We start from the raw sequence: 19,411 nt of genomic DNA on the forward strand, positions 1-19,411 counted from the left end.
GACGAATGTGCCCTTTAGTCATGCAGCAGTAATGAAAGCTATTTTTCTGGATTTGGGCTGTGTGTGGAGCAGGAAGAGGTGGGGTGGAAGGATAGTTAGAGCCAGTGAAATATGGTTCATCTGGGCATTTAGAAAAAGGCCAGTGATGAACAGTAGGAACAGATAAAATAATAGAAGCAAGCCAGATAAAAGAAAGATAATGGGATGACTGTGTTTCTCCATAAGTGTATAAGAGCTCTCACCAGCCATTTCCAAGAGAACATGTCAGCTATAATGGGGTTGGCATCTGCCACGCATATCAGGTCTGCTGTTTCCCCCAGGTTCACTACCACAGGGTCTTTCTCTGCCTTGACACTGGGAGCATCTGAGAGTAAGAGAAAGGGACAAGGCTAAGGAAGGACCAAAGGTTAACATGCCAACATGGGACAAATCATTTGCCAACCCACTAAACAGGCATGCTATGCTGCATTGCTATAATTACTCCAACACTTGTTTGCCTTTGAAATGGTTCATAACCCTGTCTTAATTGGCCTCTGTGTTTTACATACAATGCCATTAACCTCTGAATATGTTGTGGGATGACAAATGCTTTTGCAACCAAACTGAGTATTGGTCATTTGACACAGAAGGCCCTCCACTGAAAGCACATTCTTATATGGACCATGACAGACTAACCAGTTTCCCTTTCTTCATTAAGTCCTCTCTCCTTCCTGAATGCATGGCTCCTCTTCTTGTCAATATTCGCCCCTAACTCACAAGCTTTTTATACTTCCCATGGGTGCCTTGTACTTGCAACAATAAGGCCATTAGTGCCTACTTGTCTAAACTTATGTTCACACTCGAAGAACAGTGGTAGGAAACACTAGAGAGACGCATACCTCTGGGTTGGCGAGATCCACCCATGTTGGCCTGCTAACCGAGACCGACATTGTTAAGTGGGATACACCGCCACCCATAAAAGCTACTACAATCCTCCATACATAATGAATATCTACAACTGTCAAGCCCAGTCGGATCAGGACGGCAGAATCCATTAGGCTTGTACCATGGGCTCTGGTGAAGCAGGCAGACCTACATTTTCAACACTTCCATTATTAAATCATCAGTATCGGGGCAGAGGGCCTGGAGCTTGAGGCTGGGCCTGGGGCATGAGTGGAGATGCACAGCCTTGCATGAAGGCCTAATGAATGTGGCCTGCTGGTGTTTGCTGGGTAGGGGCTGAAAGTCAATGCTGATATCTCAGTGTATCAGTCGGTGTGGATGCACTGAAAGTTCTGATACTTGGCAGCTTTGGACAGTCCAAAAACATGTAAGAAGCCAACGAATTCAAAATCCAATGCACAAAATGGGTAATGCGGTCGAAAGGTAGAAGGCTATTCGACAGAAATAAATGATGTGATTGACTTGAGAGCGACAGAGCCACAACGTAAACCTGTAAAACTAGCACGATATGAAAAAAAGAGTGATCAATCATGAATGGATGAAAGTAAAATGATGATTTTTAAAAAGTACCATTTCTATATTTTCTTTTTCATCTTTCCTTTCATTTTCATCTTTTTTACTATATTGTTCATTTTCCTATGTGCTTTGGGGTACTTTAATGAATCCATAGGAAATATCGTAAATAATTAAACTTGCTTTCAAAAGGTTACTCTAAAAATTATCAAAACACATGGGGAAAAATGCAGTCATGGTGCAGCTGCCACACATAATCTACAGGTATGGGTGTCCAAATTCTTACATATAGTAAAAACTTTGAATGTTTAAATTAATTTTATTTTCATGATCCCATAAAACACTGCCTTCAACATAAAATACAAAAAAATCTGAAAGTGTGTGGCCACAAGGATGCATGTAGGTCCTTACACTGAACGTCCAGCATAATGGAGATTTGGTTGACACCCTCATCATTTGTACACTTGACCTTGTACACTCCGGCATCTTTCCTCGTCACATTCTTGATCTCCAGTGAGTTCTCTTCTGACCAGTGGTAGCGCAGATCCCCCTCTTTCCAAAAAAAATACATGTTAAACACACACACACACACACACACACACACACACACACACACACACACACACACACACACACACACACACACACACACACACACACACACACACACACACACACACACACATGCATAATGGTAAATTAAGCATTCATTACACGCTCATCAGCTGTGTGTCCTCTGGCCACTGGTCTCTAAGTGACATCTAATCCTGCATTATTGATTGGCCTGGCTGGATTCCCACATCAAGCCAACAATAGGCTGCGTGAGAGACACCTCCTGTACCACAGCAGTCAAAATGTAATAGGTAGGTTTGCCACATTCTAGATACAGTTATGTTATGGTGGGGGCTGCGTATGATGGAGCTAACAAAGTGAACAAAGAAAGAGCGTGGGTGCAGCTGGGCCCTGATGACATCGGCCTGGAGGAGAAGCCAGGTTTAGAACCGTTGTGTTGTATTCAGGGAGACAGCAAACCTCATTTAGACTGCATACATTAGCGCCATAATGAGAATCACATTTGGCAGGGTCCCATGCTGGCTAACCTGCCATGTTTTATTCAGACCCTGAATGGCAGAGCTGAGTGCTTACTTGCTGGCTCAGCTCAACTAGGACCTGGTTTATAGAGCCATCACACAGCCCTGGATCACCTTTGACCAGCGTCTCCCTGTGGTGCAGCCAAATGCAAGAGAACTCTTCTGGGTTAGCTGAGACCAGCAGTGGGATGGTTGCCATGTCATCCTCCACCACCTGGACCTGCACTGGCTGCTCTGGGCTGAACTCTGGTGGGTCTGACACAGAAACAGCAAGCATTCAGCTACAATAAGGTGGATTTACTCCCAAAAATTAAAATACATGTGCAGAGGCATGAATACAAACTCCGGCACACAGAATGACAAGAACCAGCAAGAGAGAATACAAAGACACACAAAGCACATTGAGCGTGACTGCAGAAAGAGACACTAATGAGAGTCAAACCAGTAGAAAGTCGACATCCCACCAATAATTCCAGATCTAACCAACTTCACCTACTTAGACGACGGGGGAGGAAGGCAACGCGCGGGTGAGAGGGACAGGCATTAAAACGACGAGTGACAGTACTGTTGTCCAACTGCAGCTCCGCACAAACACACAGTGACATTCCTTCATGCTCATACACAGCACCAAGCTTTGAAGCAGAGGCTGGCTGCTGCCTGTGAAATGGCATCAAAGACAAACATGGCCATGCAGCAAAGCAAATGCACAATTAGGACACACTGCGACAGAGCTCAACAGACCCACAAATCACAACAAAAGGTTTCTAGTAAACAAAAAACACACACGTACTATACGCTGACATTTCTGTGCAAAAGTACACCAGTAGAGCAGCTTACATCGGCCCCACAATAGATCATCATTATGCATCGTTTAAGATTCATGCAAACCACATCTCTTGGTCAATGGCCAAGATGAATGAAAGGAAACAAACCAAGAAAGAAAGAAAGAAAGAAACGATTCAACCTCTACTTACAAAGCACATTGAGTTTGAAGAATGTGTTAGCCCCCTCCGCCAGAACAGGACTGAAGGCCTGACAAATTACCCTCTGGTTGTGATGCTGTGAGCTCAGATTCAGGGATAGAGAACTGTGCACTGATACGCCACCAAAGTGAGCCTTCTTGGGTGGCTGCTCCACTCCCTGGAACCTAGTTCACAAATGCATTCAGCAAAACCAATCAACAGGGGGAGTTCAAGTTCACCTCAATCAGTCTTATTATGACAATAAATTAGCCATATCATGTCCTTATCAACATGTGTCAAGGTGTGCAAAGGGCCTTTCCTCCCACTGCCTTGACAAACCTGAGTCCGCCCAAGCTCCAGGAAATTCTGGCCTCGGGGTTACTGCTCCCAGACTGGCACTCCAGAGTTAACATCTGGCCCCGACGTAGCTCTTCTTGTTTGGTTGAAATCTTCATACTTATTGCTGTAACTGGAGAACCATGAAGAAAACCAGAAAACACAATCTTACCTCCCTGACAATATCAAGATGAAGAGTACAAGATGATGAAGCAAAAATCAGTGTGAATGGGTTTATATCAAATCCATTTCTCTGATATTGTGCTTTTCTCTGAGCTGAGTTAGAGTGGAGTAAAGCTGTGTGTCAGATCTCCTGTCTAACTCACAGTGAACCGTGAGCTGAGTGTGGGCAGAGATAGTCTTCTTTGCCTCATTTGCGGCATCGCAGCGGTAGGTCGCCATGTTGTCACTCGCCGTCAGGACCAGGACCAGTTCTCGAGCCACACCCCGATCGAAGGACGTCTGCTTCAGTGCGTTAGTCACAGTCTTTCCATTCTAAAACAGGAAGGAAGGATTTTACACGGAGAAGTGTATGCACTCTAGACATACTGTATAGCTAACACACACACACACACACACACACACAGACATGCACTGACAGAGCACACTAACCTTGAACCAAGTCAGAGTCCCAGTGGGATTCCCGCCGGTTGAGAAGCAGATGAGACGGACCGTGGTCCCTGAACGAAGGGGGACGTCTTGAGGTGGAGTATCGAGCCACACTTTTTGAGGGGGGTCTGTTATAAAAGGATCAAAGAGTTTGACATTTCTGTAAAATATTTTCAAAATTTTAGTCTCATTTGGTTACAATATATATTTTGCAATATTGTTAATACTGTATTTAGAGAGCATAACTTAACCCAGCAGATTTTAAAGTTACAGTTTTACAGAATATTTTCAATTAATAAAATTGTACAAAAAACATTTCCTCTACCACAAATATGACAAAGCAGGCCAATGAAAATAGTTGCACTTTAGTATTAATTGTCAAGAGCAATATTTGCCCCTTTTGTGTTCCTTTACATTCAGTTATTGAATTAATTGTAATAGAAAGACATAACATCAATAGGACCCCTCCAAGAAAATAAATAAATGAGTGGTATCAAATCAAAAATTAATTCTCCTTGCTGATTTTCATGTTGGTTATGTCTACCAAGAAATGAACATTTAAAGGAACTACACTAAAGCTTACTCACGATAAACATCAAGTGTGGTGCTCTGGGTCTTGGAGAAGTGTGTGCCTTTGTTGAAAGCCTCACAGGTGAGTTTCAGCCCGTCCTCCTCCCGGGAGACCGTGTGGGTCATGTTGGACATGGTTGTCATCCCACCATTGTCTCCCTACAGACACAACGCACACATGACAGTTCAGTCAGGGGACAGACATCCTTTGTCTCTGGCATTCTCAGTCTTAGGAGAGAGAGAAAAAAATCTGGAAGAAAAACAACCCACATGGCTTTTTCTTGGGCGAATACAGATGGCAAATTAGCTGCTGTAATGACTGATGTTGTGCATGGTCTCTGATAAATAAGCGTATTCATCTGACTCTCCTGCTTTGCATACGGTTATAAATTGAGCAAAGCACCATTTTGCACCTGCCTGATAGTGGTCATGCCTGTGCAGCACATCTGGTTATTAAAGCTATTATTGTGGTGATTACTGTAAAAGCCACAGTCAGAGAGACTAACAAAGACACTGGACAGGAGCGTCAGTCTTCATTAACCTCACACTGTTTCAGATGCATTAAAGCTCACACACAGCACACTGAGTGCCTCGTGTAAGATCAAATGAAAATGCTGCTGCCAGATGAATAAAGAGCTTGTTTAATAACGCTCATCTTCTGTGTCAGCTTTTATTCACTTTGATCTTATTAACATACACAAAAGAGGAGAAGAGTAGCAGAATACTCTTTTTGGAATTGGCTGCGGATTCATTTGCAAAGCCGCAGCAGGTCTATTCTGTCACACTGCTCATGGTCATACCATTTTCTTTCATCTATGAAGGTTTACGAGGTCACATTTCATTTGGAAAATTTTGCTTTAATTTACTGGGGATGTATTATAAACGGGTTTTGTTGCTACCCTAAAGACAAGCTTGACTGAGGGGCAATGCTTTTGTCTTGTGTTCCCAAAAAAGAAACAAAAACATACCCTTTTCAGTTTTCCAACCAAAATGATCAACAATTACATCTCAATGTGTACACTGGCTCGTTTTTTCTTGCCTACCGGCTTAAACAGATAGACTTGAACCTAGTCTTATTGTGTGATGTGTAGTCCCACCTCTTCCATCGTTGCAACAGTGGTGTTGAGCTCCTTGTAGCCCAGCCACCAGCGAATCTGGACTGGTGGATTACTGGAGGTGGCGTAGCAGCTCAGAGTTAAGTCCTGCCCCTCAACAGCTGTGAACAAACCCAACAGAGTCACCTGTGCTGGCTCAACTGTTGGACACACGTACAGACGCACACACACACACACACACACACACACACACACACACACACACACACACACACACACACACACACACACACACACACACACACACACGCACACACAGGGAGCCAAACATACAAAGACAAGTCAGTAAAATATCGCCCATGAACAGTACATTCAACAGCTACCCATTCTGATCACAGTGGCTGTGCAACTATTTTTGGATGTGAAACAGAGATGTATCAAGGGTGAGAAGGAAAATTCCTTTGAGTGGCAACTTGTTTTCTCAGGAGGTTTTCAATGTGGTTTCTAAAGTCTGCTTCGTTTTAACCACAGGGGGAGACGGGGTACAATAGCTGCAGGCAAAGTGATGCAGCTGCATAAAGCCTTCAGGGGAATACAAAGAAAGGGGAACGTGCTGGCAGACATGGGGAAGGAGTGGTCATGTATGTAAATCTTTACACAGATCTGTGTCTATCCCATATGAAACACAAAAAGGGATGCATTGTGCATGCCACACACACAGACTGTTGAAATTAAGCAGGTGCCATGAGGTAAAAGAGGTATATTCATATTTCACCAGTGAGATTTTTTATGTGCCCTCCAGCTTTTGCCAGTGCCTGGAGCGCAGTCAGGCAGTCAGCAGCTCGTTTTCAACAGCCCTGAATGGATGACTATGAGGCATGGCACCAGGGTCTGTTGGGGGCTTTGTGAGGAAAGGAGGGGCACTGGAGTAACCTCAGCCGCCTTTACATAGCATGAGCAAAATATTTCTACAAGGACCGGTCCTTATTTAAAGCATATTTACATAATATAAATGCATCAATCACATAACATTTAAAGCTCTGACTTGGCATCGTCTGGCTCTGTATTGAAAATCAGGCTACTGTTAGGCTCAATGCACCAAGGCTGCTGAATATTAATTCTGTGTTTGTTTTATTGTTGCTGAAACAAACATTTTATATTCAGAGAAAAAATTATAATCTATTAACCATGGGCGTTACTATCGCACAAAGTTTAGGCTTTACCGCCTCAGGATTGTGCACTGAAGCAATTCAGCTGAATTAGTGTAGCAGCTATGAAAGAGCATGCAGACAGAAATATGGGCCGCAGCCATAACAACCATTAGTTCATTAATGATATTAGAACAAAAAATTATGCTGGGACAGCAAAAGAGTTGGTTTTGGGAGGCAAGACTCTTATTATATTCGTCTGCCTCATGTCCATATCCTAAATAATCCATGCTGCAAGACCTGCCAGGGCTTCGTGTGCAAGTTTGTAAGTGTGTGTGTGTGTGTGTGTCTGTGTGTGTGTGTGTATTGCAGCTCTGTGCACTATATTAAGTACTATTTTTACTCACAGAGCACAGTGATTTTGCGGCTGACAGACAGAGGGGACAGGGACACCAGATTGACACTCTCACAGCACACCACTGCCTGGTTGTCTGCGGGGGAGATCTTCAGGTTGAGGACGCTTCTGGACTTCTGCGCCACAACATCTGCTTCCCAAGTCATGGACAGAACTTCTCCATTCTGACACACAGATGAATGCATGAAATTCAAAAAGAGGCTGCATCAAGAACATGTTGTAATGTAATAATTGCACTGTCCAATGTGGTTCAGTAAATGAAGACAAAGAGGTTACAAATATTGTGATACTTACACTGCAAGTAAAATAGCTAATTTTGTCAGTGTGACAGTGTGTTACAAAGCCTGCTTAACAGATGGTGCTGAAGATTTACCTTGGTCCATTGGAGAGAGGCTAGAGGGTTTCCACCATGAGACACACACTCCAACATGAGTATTCTCCCCGCTTTGACTTCCTCTCTCTCCAGACCTACAATAACTGGAGGCTGAGGTGGGACTGCCAGGAAACAAGACACAAAAAATGAAAATTGACTTGACAAAGGGGAATGGCAGAGAGAAGGGTGAGAGAAAATGGAGGAGAAAAGGGTGAGGGAAAGAAGGGTAATAGTAACTCAGGGTAACAGGGATAGAGCGTGGCCATCAATAGGATGACATAAAAAAGAAACTGCAGTGCAATGAGAACACTCTTAGCAATTGAGTAGGGAGCTTCCATATTTGTTGAGACAGGGCAAATAAATTGGGCCCAATCAACATGACTGTGGAATAAGAGGTCCAGATTTGATGAAAGTATTAACTATTAAGGGAGCAGTGAGCTGGATCAAGTCCATAAAGCAAAATAACAGATGTTCAAACAGTAATAAGGCAATGTGAAATATGAATAAATTACAGGCCCCTTGAATAAAATATATGCAGTAAATAGAGGAGGACAGGCCTTTGTTATTGCTGCAATCAGTTTCAGAGAGCAGGCTGCAGACCCTGGGCCAGCGTGACAAATTGCCACCTTGCTAACAATCTGGCTGGCGGAAAATGGCCACCGCGCTGGCTTTGATGGGCTGGCATGCTGAGTAAGACTGCAGCGGTGGTCCCCAAGTTCTGCAACATTAGCACTTAGAACAGGGCCCGTGTTGTTTAATACAGAGCAGACAGACAAAGAGGAAGGGAGGAGTGCTCACGGTTATTGGTGATTGTTTAAACAGCAGCCGCGGCGTCTAATGTGGAGGAGTATAGATAGAGACAACATTAAGGTGTCTAGTCAGCCTGTGGATAATACGGCAGCTGAGGTGGAGGGAGCGCTCGCCCTGCTGAAGGTGTCAGCAGCCCTTCTCCACTTTAATCAACAACATGATTTAGGCCTGGGAGAAGCAGGTGGGTAGACTCTTAAGCCCAAACAATCAATTACCTTAACTGATCAACAGAGTAGAAAATACTTAACCAACCGTAGAGAACAGTAGCTGTGGTGTCACACTGTACGTGCATGCAGCAACAATGGCTTTCATTGTTACCTCGCCAAATAAGAGGGAAAAAAATTGCAAAATGCAATGAGATACAGGGACAACATGTATTTCAACTCACCTTTTTGTGCTGCAGTAACAATTTTATTATATAATGTTGCACGGTTTGTGATAATTACATGAAAGAAAAAGCAACAGAAACTGCCTCCCCTTCTGCCTCAGTGGATTCTAAATTTAATTTGAGCTGATGAGCACAAAAGTTGCTGCACTAGTTCTGTAGGATTCATTATTATTAACTGTTGTGGCTTTAGCTTCCCTTATTAGTTATTAAACTGGTTTAAAATTACATACTTGAAGCCTCACTGAAACTATCCATCTGAGTTTGTTTTGGTTAACATTGGGGAAATACGACTAAGGGTATAGATAATTCTAAGATTACAGAACAATACATTAAATAAAGTAAAATAAAAGTAATAAAGTAAACTAAACTGATTCAAATTTAATTGCAGGGTTGGTGTTTGATTCTAAGCTGCTAGCCACCATTGTGGAAACTGTTACCTGGTTTTATTGTAAGAAACGCCCTCCATCTCCTGCTATGGTCATATCAATCTCAGCCCACCAAGGGCAGCCCTGTGAACTGGAGGGAGTCACACTCATGTTGTCTTGAAGTAGGTGTGAATTTTGCCTTCAGGTTGAATGTTTGTCCTTGGACCACTAATACAGACTGAGTGCACAAGGCTGGATACCCTTGGGCCTCCCTGATGTTTGGTTCCTGTGTGGTTGAGTTTGTTTGTACAATGTTTTTTTTTTGTTTTTAAAGAGAGGGGGTGTTGACTGTCAGTTTACAGACAGGTTGAGACACTCACAGTACACGTTCATGGTCATTGTGGACTCCACAGGCCGGAAAAGGGCGGGGTTCTTAGCATGACATGTCAGCTGCCTCCCGTTGTCAGAGCTCAGAGCGGTGACCCTTTGGGAGTTAATGGAAAGACAAACAAAATGAGAAGGATAAAAGAGAGAAAGTTTATATTGAGCCATACAAAGTGCTAAAGTGCAGGTAGTTAAAGTACCAATACATCAATGTAAACACAGTACATAGTCAAATCCTTTTAATTAAAAGTACAGAAGTGCTATCAGTAAAATGTGCTTACGTATCAAAGTATAAGTACTTGTTAGATTGCAAATACTGGTGCATCAATGTGCATGCAGCATCGTAATGTTGTAGCTGGTAGAGGTGGAGCTCATTTTCACCACTTTATATACAGTTTGGTAGTTTAGTCTACCCAATCTAGGAGTCACAAGATACGTCTGAGGGGTCATTAGATGATTAATGGGGTAGAAAAGAAAAAAAAACTGAGTTCTGGTACACAAATGTGTAGTCATTTTTCTTTTCTTTTTTAAAAGGTATCTTTTTAGAAACAGGAAAGGCAGAGGGGAGAGAGAAGGGATAACATGCAGCAAAGGGCCGGGGCTGGAATCAAAGCCAGGTCACTGCAGTGAGGACTCGACTTGAAACATGATGTACACACTCTACGAAGGGGGGCTACCAGAACAACCCGTATAGTCATTTTCAGACTTTTTTTCCAGTCTTTGCTTTAAATGAAATACTGGATAGTTAGGAAAAAATGTGTTTAATTGAACCATCTGAGGAGATAAGAAGGAAAAGCTCTCCTTGGGGTAACTACTAAAAGCCACAGACATCTGAAAGGTGACAATAAACCTTGATTGTACACTGATTTTTTTTTTTTTAAGGGGTTACGACCCTGAAAAATCTTGTCATATGTTGTCATTTATTGGCTTATCATGTGTTTTTTCCACCCCTTAAGTTTCTTAATTTGAAAAGTATCTAGTAACAAGAGGTGTCAGATAGTCGAGACTGGAGAGTGTAGTTTAATATTTACCTCTGAAATTAGGTTAAGTAGAAGAAGTAAGTAGCATAAAATGGAAATACTCAAGTAAAGTATAATCAGCTCACAAATGCACTTTGTGATGTACATTGAAAGATCCACTATGGAGTGGATTTATTCTGAGCCTAGTTTACTTTCTCACTTCGTGTCTTCTGTATCGAATTACACTACAATGTCAACCGTAACAATCACACATGGCCCACTGCTGTGCACGCTCAGTGTGAATATGAGGAAGGCGCATCAATATTGCTTAAGACCTTGGCTGTTCTGCAATAGAGCTGAACAACGTTGCAGCTCCTCAGTACCAATGTTATCTCAGGATATGACAAGAGGTTATTATCTTTGACACAGAGGAGACAAGCAGGATTAAAGTAATCTATGGCCCTGTTTAATGTATAGGCACCTGGCGAACCGGCGAGGATCGGATCTGTCTCGCTGCCGGAATGTAATTTTGTGCATTTGACAGAAGCTAATTCAATCGCACAGTGCCAAGTTACAGCTCGCTGTGTGCAGAAATTCATTGTGCTCAATAAGACAGAGTGGGAATATAAGAGCGGGGTGAAAACAAGGGAAACAAAAAAACAAAGACAGACTTGGAGAGATTGAGCAAGTTGGTGAGTAGAATGAGTCTGGCAGGCAGGCGAACACATACGTTACTTCAGCATGCGTGTTCAGGAGCTGATCCTTTGAGCCAGACACGGTGAAAGACTCTGCACCTGTCAGCTCGACTCCATCTAAAAGACACAATGGAGGGAAGGAACACAAAAAACGGAGAATACTATGTGTAAATTTGTTCACGTGAAACAGAAACATCAGTATTGTTTGTGTGTGGAAAGGTAAATACTGGAATATGATGAGCATGTGCTCTGTTCTGTGTGTGTAGTGTATATATATGCCACTGTCTCAACCGGTCTAGTGAAATCAAATCAGTGCTGAGATTACAATATTAGAAAAACAAAACTACATTTCACTGAACACAATAAAGATGTACAGAACAAATTCACACCAAGAGAAAACAATAGAACATCTCTCCCTCGCTGTAATATTCAGTATAATGGGTGTGACAGGAGAGCAAAAGGCAAAAACAGAAAATGGAAATACTGCTGTTGTTTTTGTAAACCACTACAAACTTGCGATACATTCTCTGTATATGCAATTTGAAAGTCAGTGGAAATTGGAAATTCAAATGTTCAGGCTATTTCCTCCCACACAGAGTCTGCTTCCTTCAACTCTGCTGTTCGAAGACTATGAAACAAGGGATCTTTAATGAAAAATGTTTTATGTATAAATATTCGGGTTATAACCTATAGAGATCCCAGAATGTAGAGTATCATAGAGGCTGTTGCCCTTTGTTCTAAGCTGTCAAGTTGACCATCTCTGTCACATTTAGTGCTGTTGAACGGGGTGACTCACCTTTATAAAGTGTGATTTCAGCCTCGGGCTTTGCGTCAGGGACGATACAGGTGACGGCGTACTTCTCCCCTGCCACCCAAGGTGTTTCCATGTACACCTCAAAGTATGGCTTGGAAGGAGGAACTGAATGAGAGAAACAACAGCTCCAGTTTAATATTTATCACATCATTAAACTAATATTCGTCACAATATATTTGGTTAGCAGAAGCAAGCGCTATCACAGATGGATATTCGCTCATGCAATGATATGATAATATCCACTTGCAACATTTGGGAGTCACTGGAATGTCACTCTGTCAGCTTTTCAGTGATTTACTGCACCGAGGTTGGATGTGCTGTTGAGTTAGAATACAAATTGTGAACAAGAAGAGATGAAATAGTGATGAAACCGATCCAGTGCTAATGTATCATAGCAAACACCAAACACTTCTCTTCTCAGATCACCCCCCGAGCTAAATTTGTGCTTCTTGGACTGATCAAAGCAGTTTTTACTTCTCCACTGCTCTACTCTACAATCCATTTATCTGACCATATATTGGGGAAAAACAACAACACCGCTTTTAACACAAGGGACTGTTTGGCAGTAAATTGCAAAATCTGTCACCAACAAACTATGAAAGAGATTTCTGCACTTCTGTGAGTCACTTATTACCAAGACTATCGGTTCAATCATGCACGAGCAACAGAAACCTATTGTGCCAGCTTTTAGAGAGTGGGTGAGCCAGTAGAATTACAAACTATGGTTACTGTTAAGGTTGTTTTCTTTCATCAGAGATCAAGTGCAAAGGCTGCCTGAGTTCAGAGACAGAACGAGGAATTGGAAAGTACAGGGTGGATACATGCCGTGTGTGAGAGAGACATGAAAGAGTCTTGCAGGGGAGTAAAGAGATACGGCAAGAATAAAAAGTGAGTGTAAGACGAGCTGCAGAAGAGAGCAGAGGCAGGAGGATAGCTGCTGCTGAATTCTGAGCTAAATCCACAGCTAATGTGTGTGTAAACGGCTGGACCACAACCAAACCAGTCAGCCATTCAGCTCCTCTCCGTCTCTTTGTCACATACAATCAAATCCTGGCCACTAGGAGGAGCTGTTGCTGTGTGCAGAGTCGCCCATTGGCTCCAGTCGGCTATTGAGACAGATGAGATGTGGCTGCAGCTTCAAACTGATTTAAAAGAAGCAATTGAATCTGTGTGGACTGTGATGGGTTACCCAGAGCACTGCAGAGGCGCACGCTGCAATAATGAGATGCATTTGTTTGTTTTCCCCCCCCTCTTCCCTGAGAAGATGACTGGGCCATGCATCTATTGACAGCCCCTGCACTCTCAATCTACTAAGGCCTGCACGATTCAACATAGGCGCATCACTTGTTGTGCTAGAGTAGTGCCTGGCAGCCTAACAAATCCTAGAATAAGAAGAATGATATGTTAGCAAATGAGCCGGGCTGGTATCTAATTTTTTCCTCGCTCGCTCACGCTGGCCCCGGTCCTCTTATCTCTCGTTCACTCCATCATCCCTCTCGAGCAGCACAAGCCCCCCCTCTCCCCACGCTATCCTTCTTGACCACTGCAGTTAAACTGCAGATGTGAGGGGGGGAAGGTGTGTCACAGCCATTCATCACATCTGCAAAAACCATGTGACCTAATCAGCCCAGTCAGGATGAACATTTGTACAAATGTAATAGCATGTGTGGACAACAACAAAACACACTCTATTCAATTTACTGGACATGCACTTAGAGCAAAAAAACAGACAGCAAACAAGCTGTTTTTTTAAATTAACTCTTTCTGCCCCTTCTTTGTCTAATTGCCTGTCGGCTCTGCTATTTTGTCTCCCCGTCTCTCTCTCTGCTTTCTAGTCCCATCGCTCTTATTAAGGTACATGTATGAACAAAATAATAGATAGGCACGCAAATACTTGCTCCCGCCTTTTCAGACGAGAAACAGTGAGCCGCAAAATTCGATTCATTAGACAAATACAGACGGATGGATGGATAAGGCAGATAAGAAGCAGATTAGCAGACACACATCAATATGCATATCCACCTATCTTTCTCTCTCATTCACATACAGATGCGCACACTCTCTTTTCTCCTTTGCACACAAACAGTCTCGAGTCTACAGTGCATGCAGATTTGCATGCACAAACACACACAGGCGAGTGAGTGTGCAGACAAGCTACATTCACCTCACTTCCATCTTAAAAACAGGCGCCAGTAGAAAGTATTGGAGAGGGCCCGGAGGATAAAACAGTCTCTAAAAAGCTTATTATGCTGAATTAAGAAAATAATGGAGACCAAAAGATCCGACTTCTCAATATCACACAGGCACAACTCATCGGTTTTATCTCCGGGAAACAAAGATTGGCATGCACAAGGGTACATTTTTGTACTCATACGTGCATAAACACACACACACACACACACACACACACACACACACACACACACACACACACACACACACACACACACACACACACACACACACACACACACACACACACACACACACACACACACACACACACACACATCGTAGGTCTCAGGTGTGTGATCTCTGGCATGAAAGCCTCTGAACAGTGATCTTTTTTCAGCTTTCCCTTCCTCTCTGTCTCCCCCTTCCCGTCTGCTCTGTTCTGTTCTGGGGGAGAAGTGGAGCAGCAGCACTATCTCCCCTCACCCACCGTCACAACTCTCCTCCCTGACCCACTACTACTGTCCCTCTTAGTGTTTTTAGTTTTGGGACCAAAATTTGTATTTGTCCACAACCATGACCATTTACGGGAAATATTTCACATTTGTGCAAGTATTGAAAATGTACCTTTTTGATAGATAAAAACAAAAGAAAAGATTTGAAAACAAAGTAGAGAGACAGAACATTTTAGTTGTCTCTTTGGTGTCTCATTTTCCTATTTAGCAGGGCCTCCTTTGCAAATTGTCTGGCACTGTAATATGCAAACCGTCATACCAATGTATAACACGCCGTCCTCTGATGAGGTTATATCTTGGGCAACTGTCAGAACTTTTTCGCGAACGAAGATGAATAAAGTCACCATGTTCCACGTTGCTTGTGCCCCCATTTATAAGTTGTTCCATTATTCATAACAGGGAATCGTAAAATGAAGGCTCATTATATACTCTTCAAGTGCTAAACTCATTAGCTACCGCAAAAACCTCACCATAGCCCTGGTTCCTAAAATGTCCTCTAACCTCCAACCAACACTGATAATAAGCTTACCCACATGGCCACACACACACATACACACACACACACACACACACACACACACACACACACACACACACACACACACACACACACACACACACACACACACACACACACACACACACACACACACATACATCTCTCTGTAAGACCAAACTATAACTGTAACACTGTCTAAAACCAGAACACATCAAATAAATGTTTTGAACATTTGCAGGAGGCATCTGTACAGGAATGCAATGCAGTGAGGGAGAGAGTTGTTCATTAATAGGATTATATGCTAACACTAATGGTATAAACCGAGACACAGGATGTGTCAGGTATGTGACGGGCACAGTGCGGGGTAAGTTTTAGATGAAGGTGGGGGGGGGTAGAGGTTGTTATTGTCATGGATTACTCACTGCCACTTGATCTGCCTATTGCAGTAATCCCCTATATAAGCTCTGCAGGAAGGCAAAAACACACAGGAGTTATGTTGCGCCGATGGAAATGTCTTGAAAACATCTCTTTGTAAGCTCACGGACGGGGCTTATTGACATTTTTGTCTCTGTCCCTGCTACTCACTGCCTGTGGTGATCCATCTTAAATTAGCCAGTCATGATAGCACTCCCTCTGACCCACGAATCCAATTATACCATCAGCAATCTCTGTTTTGTTTTCACATTCCTCCCCTCTCCCCTACTGTATCTCCTCATAAAGAGTTTATAGTGTTTTGATTTGATGTAGAGCTTGATGGGATATGGCCATGGTTGACTGGCCAGGGGCGAGGGGCCTTGGGAGCTGTAGTTCAGTGATGGAGAAGTCCGCGGGGAACTCATCAGAGATGGTGCTCTTCAAAAGGATGCAGAGTTTCCAGTCCCAGTTCAGCACTAACAGGAGATTGAATTCATCAGCTCATTATCTAGGCCCAGATTAGTCATGTATTTTGAATCAGTTGAGTTGGTGGGGTGGAACAAATGACCCTTTAGGACCAAGGCTGCAGAGTGCTTTTTAAGTCAGTCGCTTCACTCGTTGCCCTTTGCAACAGTACAGCTGCAACTGTCCATCTTAAACAGTCAACAGCTGGAAAGTGTTCCTAAGACACCAGCTGAGAATCAGATCCGAGCAAATCACGCACACGCACACACACACACAGTCTATGGGTACACAGGGCAGCAGTAGGTTTCAGTCATGGTAAATACAACTACCAGTGATCCCTGATGCAACACAAACATAATTCCCACACATTTTGACCTTTTCAACAACGCCCAAGGCAATCTGTTGACTTTGTGCATGTGTGGGTGCACATGCAATACGCATCACAGAGGTTATAAATGTGGGAGTCAAGCCTGCTGTGGCTGCAGGTGAAGGCCTGCTGTAGGACTTAAGACTGCTGCAGTTTAATACAGAACGCAGCAATTCAAAGGAGACGTCTGCGGTCTATCCCACGCCACCCGCCATCCCTCCCAATGGCCCATTGATGTCAGAAAAACCTGCTTTCTTCTCAGAAGGGAGTGAGGCCACTAGAATCGCCACGGCAACCCCCCCTCTGAACCCCCCCTCCATGGTCACCAAAGAGAAAGCCGGAAAGTGAGGGAGGGAGGGAGAAATTGTGCAGAATGGAGAGGGGGATGTAAGCAAATGAACGGGGCCTGAAGAAGAAAGGTTCTTTTAGAGTCCTTTCCTCGCCACATATGGGCTCGCTCCCACAAGCAAGAGAGATAGGGAGAGAAGGATTCCGGTTGTTTTAGAGTTACAACAGGTGGTCTAATGTAGTCACGCAATTACATCTCTCCCAGCCCATGTCTGAGTAGGAACTTTTCAATCACTTGTGTTATAATTTATTCCAGTGCAAGGGGAAAGACATGGATCGCCTCGAGGCTCGCCTGGGAAGCCAGGTTGTTCTGATACTTTATATTGTGTAGCTGCTGGTTAAAGCCATAGACCTACTGTACTGGAACACGTAAGGATGGCGTAGTGCTTCTTAAAGAAATAAACACTGTCAGAAAAGTTAGAAAAATCGTAACTTGCTTCATGGTTCATACATTCAAATATGATTTACGCTTGACTTAAACTGCTGGGTTCTACTGTGCCAGGGACGCTTTAAATTTAGTTTGTAAATTCAAGTGTGAGCCGCTTCAAATGCCTTGTCGTAAGCAAATTAAAGCTCTTTATCAATAGAAATGAATATTTAACAGCTCTTTATATGCTGATTACAAGTCAGGAGGTTGTGTATGTTACTGGAGTACTGAGGATGCTCACTGTATCTTTCTGTTACTCCGACAAAAAAGACATGTTTGTAAGACCCAACATCCCCTCTATTAACATTCTGTATGGTTGTGCTCACTTAGAATGTTGACCCAGGCTGTACTGGAAATGATTGCTTGGTTGCTCTCAGACTGGCCCACTTGACATGTATAGGAGGAGTCATCTTCCAGTTGGGCCTTCTCAATCTGAAGATGATACTGCCCTGGAGAAGAGAGAGGGAGAGATTAATCGGACACATTATGTTGTGATAATCGTAAAAAAATAACAAAGAAGAAAAGCTCATGTAGTTTTCTTCCTCCCTGTGCTTTGAACACTCTTTGTTTAGAGTCGTTGCACGTATAATCGATAAGTACCTCCTGTAGGCCCCTATTTATTCTGTGTTGATTTCAGAGTGTTTGAATTATAGGTAATTTTCAATGTGGGAAATGGGAAAATTAACAAAATAAGCAATTTGTAAAATGACAGTCTGGCATTCCAATTCAATACGGTAATATGCCCTACCACTGGCGTTTGGGTATTTGATTTGATTATAAATAGACTATTTTTCGTATTTCTGTAAAATGGAAACATCTCACTTGCTGATAATCTCCTGCTGGAGGCTTTTCCATTGACATGCACGTCACTGTCTATACTCATAGCAGAGGCATTTTGTTTCAGAATGACTTTCCAGCATGTTAAATGAAATCCAATCCCTGATTCACAATGCCGTCCGAATAAACTGTCTATTAATTGATGCCAGGCAGAGTCCTTCTCTCTGTATCTCTCTTCTGATAGTCTGGCATGCCAACAAGGCGTGATTTGTTTGATGCATTGCCATAACCTGTGGGGATTAGGCGATGTTCAGTGTAGGTTTTCCAGCTCCTGATTCTCTGGCTCTCAGCCTACTAACATGTGCAAAATAGTATCTTGGTCTGACAACCAGGGCCTAAAATTGCTTGTGTCAAGTAAGCTGGCAAGATAATTAACACCAACCAGAAGCAATTTTCACATCTAAGTTATCATTGAGTGCAGAGAGAGAGAGACATTGAAGTTATTAATCATATTCCTCTTTCCTGGAATTACTCACAAATAGTGCAATCAAGTTGCAGGGAGCACGGATTTATGGAAGGGGAGATGGCGGATGGCTGCAACGTGATTTGCTTATTTGTCCATTACTCTGTATTTATTTCAGCTAGGGCCTTCAAAATTTGGGGATACAGTATAACTACATAGCCATTATGTCAACAGCAGAGTAACGTTATATCCTACACACGCAAATCTGCATTTGTGCATTGGCCCTAAAGCTGAAAACACATATTTTACGTAATTGGGAAAGGGAGAAGCCTCACTAATATCAATTGTTGAACTTTATTCAGAGAACCTTTTGCACCACTTAGTCAGCAGAGTATATAGAATATAGTTCCCCTCACTTTCTTTTTATTTGTCTTTTCTTTTTAAATCAGGCAGTATTTTATAAAAGAACTTGCCACATTTCTTTCAGGAAAGATAATATATTGTCATGTGTTTAGTGTGATACAAACTGATTAAA

The 19,411-nt window shown here is 42.9% G+C and overlaps 1 protein-coding gene across 1 annotated transcript in view; it reads right to left on the reverse strand.

The window, feature by feature from the left end:
- Window positions 1-19,411, reverse strand: part of nphs1 (NPHS1 adhesion molecule, nephrin) — a 38,053-nt gene that overhangs the window by 8,929 nt on the left and 9,713 nt on the right. Inside the window, exons 4-18 of the mRNA XM_054622365.1 lie at window positions 17,963-18,085; window positions 12,412-12,534; window positions 11,651-11,732; window positions 9,958-10,061; window positions 8,015-8,136; window positions 7,634-7,805; window positions 6,121-6,278; window positions 5,041-5,182; window positions 4,457-4,581; window positions 4,171-4,339; window positions 3,848-3,977; window positions 3,521-3,693; window positions 2,661-2,801; window positions 1,867-2,007; window positions 243-364 (exon numbers count right to left, since the gene is read on the reverse strand). Coding sequence (XP_054478340.1) covers window positions 243-364; window positions 1,867-2,007; window positions 2,661-2,801; window positions 3,521-3,693; window positions 3,848-3,977; window positions 4,171-4,339; window positions 4,457-4,581; window positions 5,041-5,182; window positions 6,121-6,278; window positions 7,634-7,805; window positions 8,015-8,136; window positions 9,958-10,061; window positions 11,651-11,732; window positions 12,412-12,534; window positions 17,963-18,085 — 2,027 coding nt within the window. The remainder of the gene's footprint in view (window positions 1-242; window positions 365-1,866; window positions 2,008-2,660; window positions 2,802-3,520; window positions 3,694-3,847; window positions 3,978-4,170; window positions 4,340-4,456; window positions 4,582-5,040; window positions 5,183-6,120; window positions 6,279-7,633; window positions 7,806-8,014; window positions 8,137-9,957; window positions 10,062-11,650; window positions 11,733-12,411; window positions 12,535-17,962; window positions 18,086-19,411) is intronic.

This window comes from Anoplopoma fimbria, chromosome 20 (genome assembly GCF_027596085.1).
Source record: "Anoplopoma fimbria isolate UVic2021 breed Golden Eagle Sablefish chromosome 20, Afim_UVic_2022, whole genome shotgun sequence".
NCBI lineage: Eukaryota > Metazoa > Chordata > Actinopteri > Perciformes > Anoplopomatidae > Anoplopoma > Anoplopoma fimbria.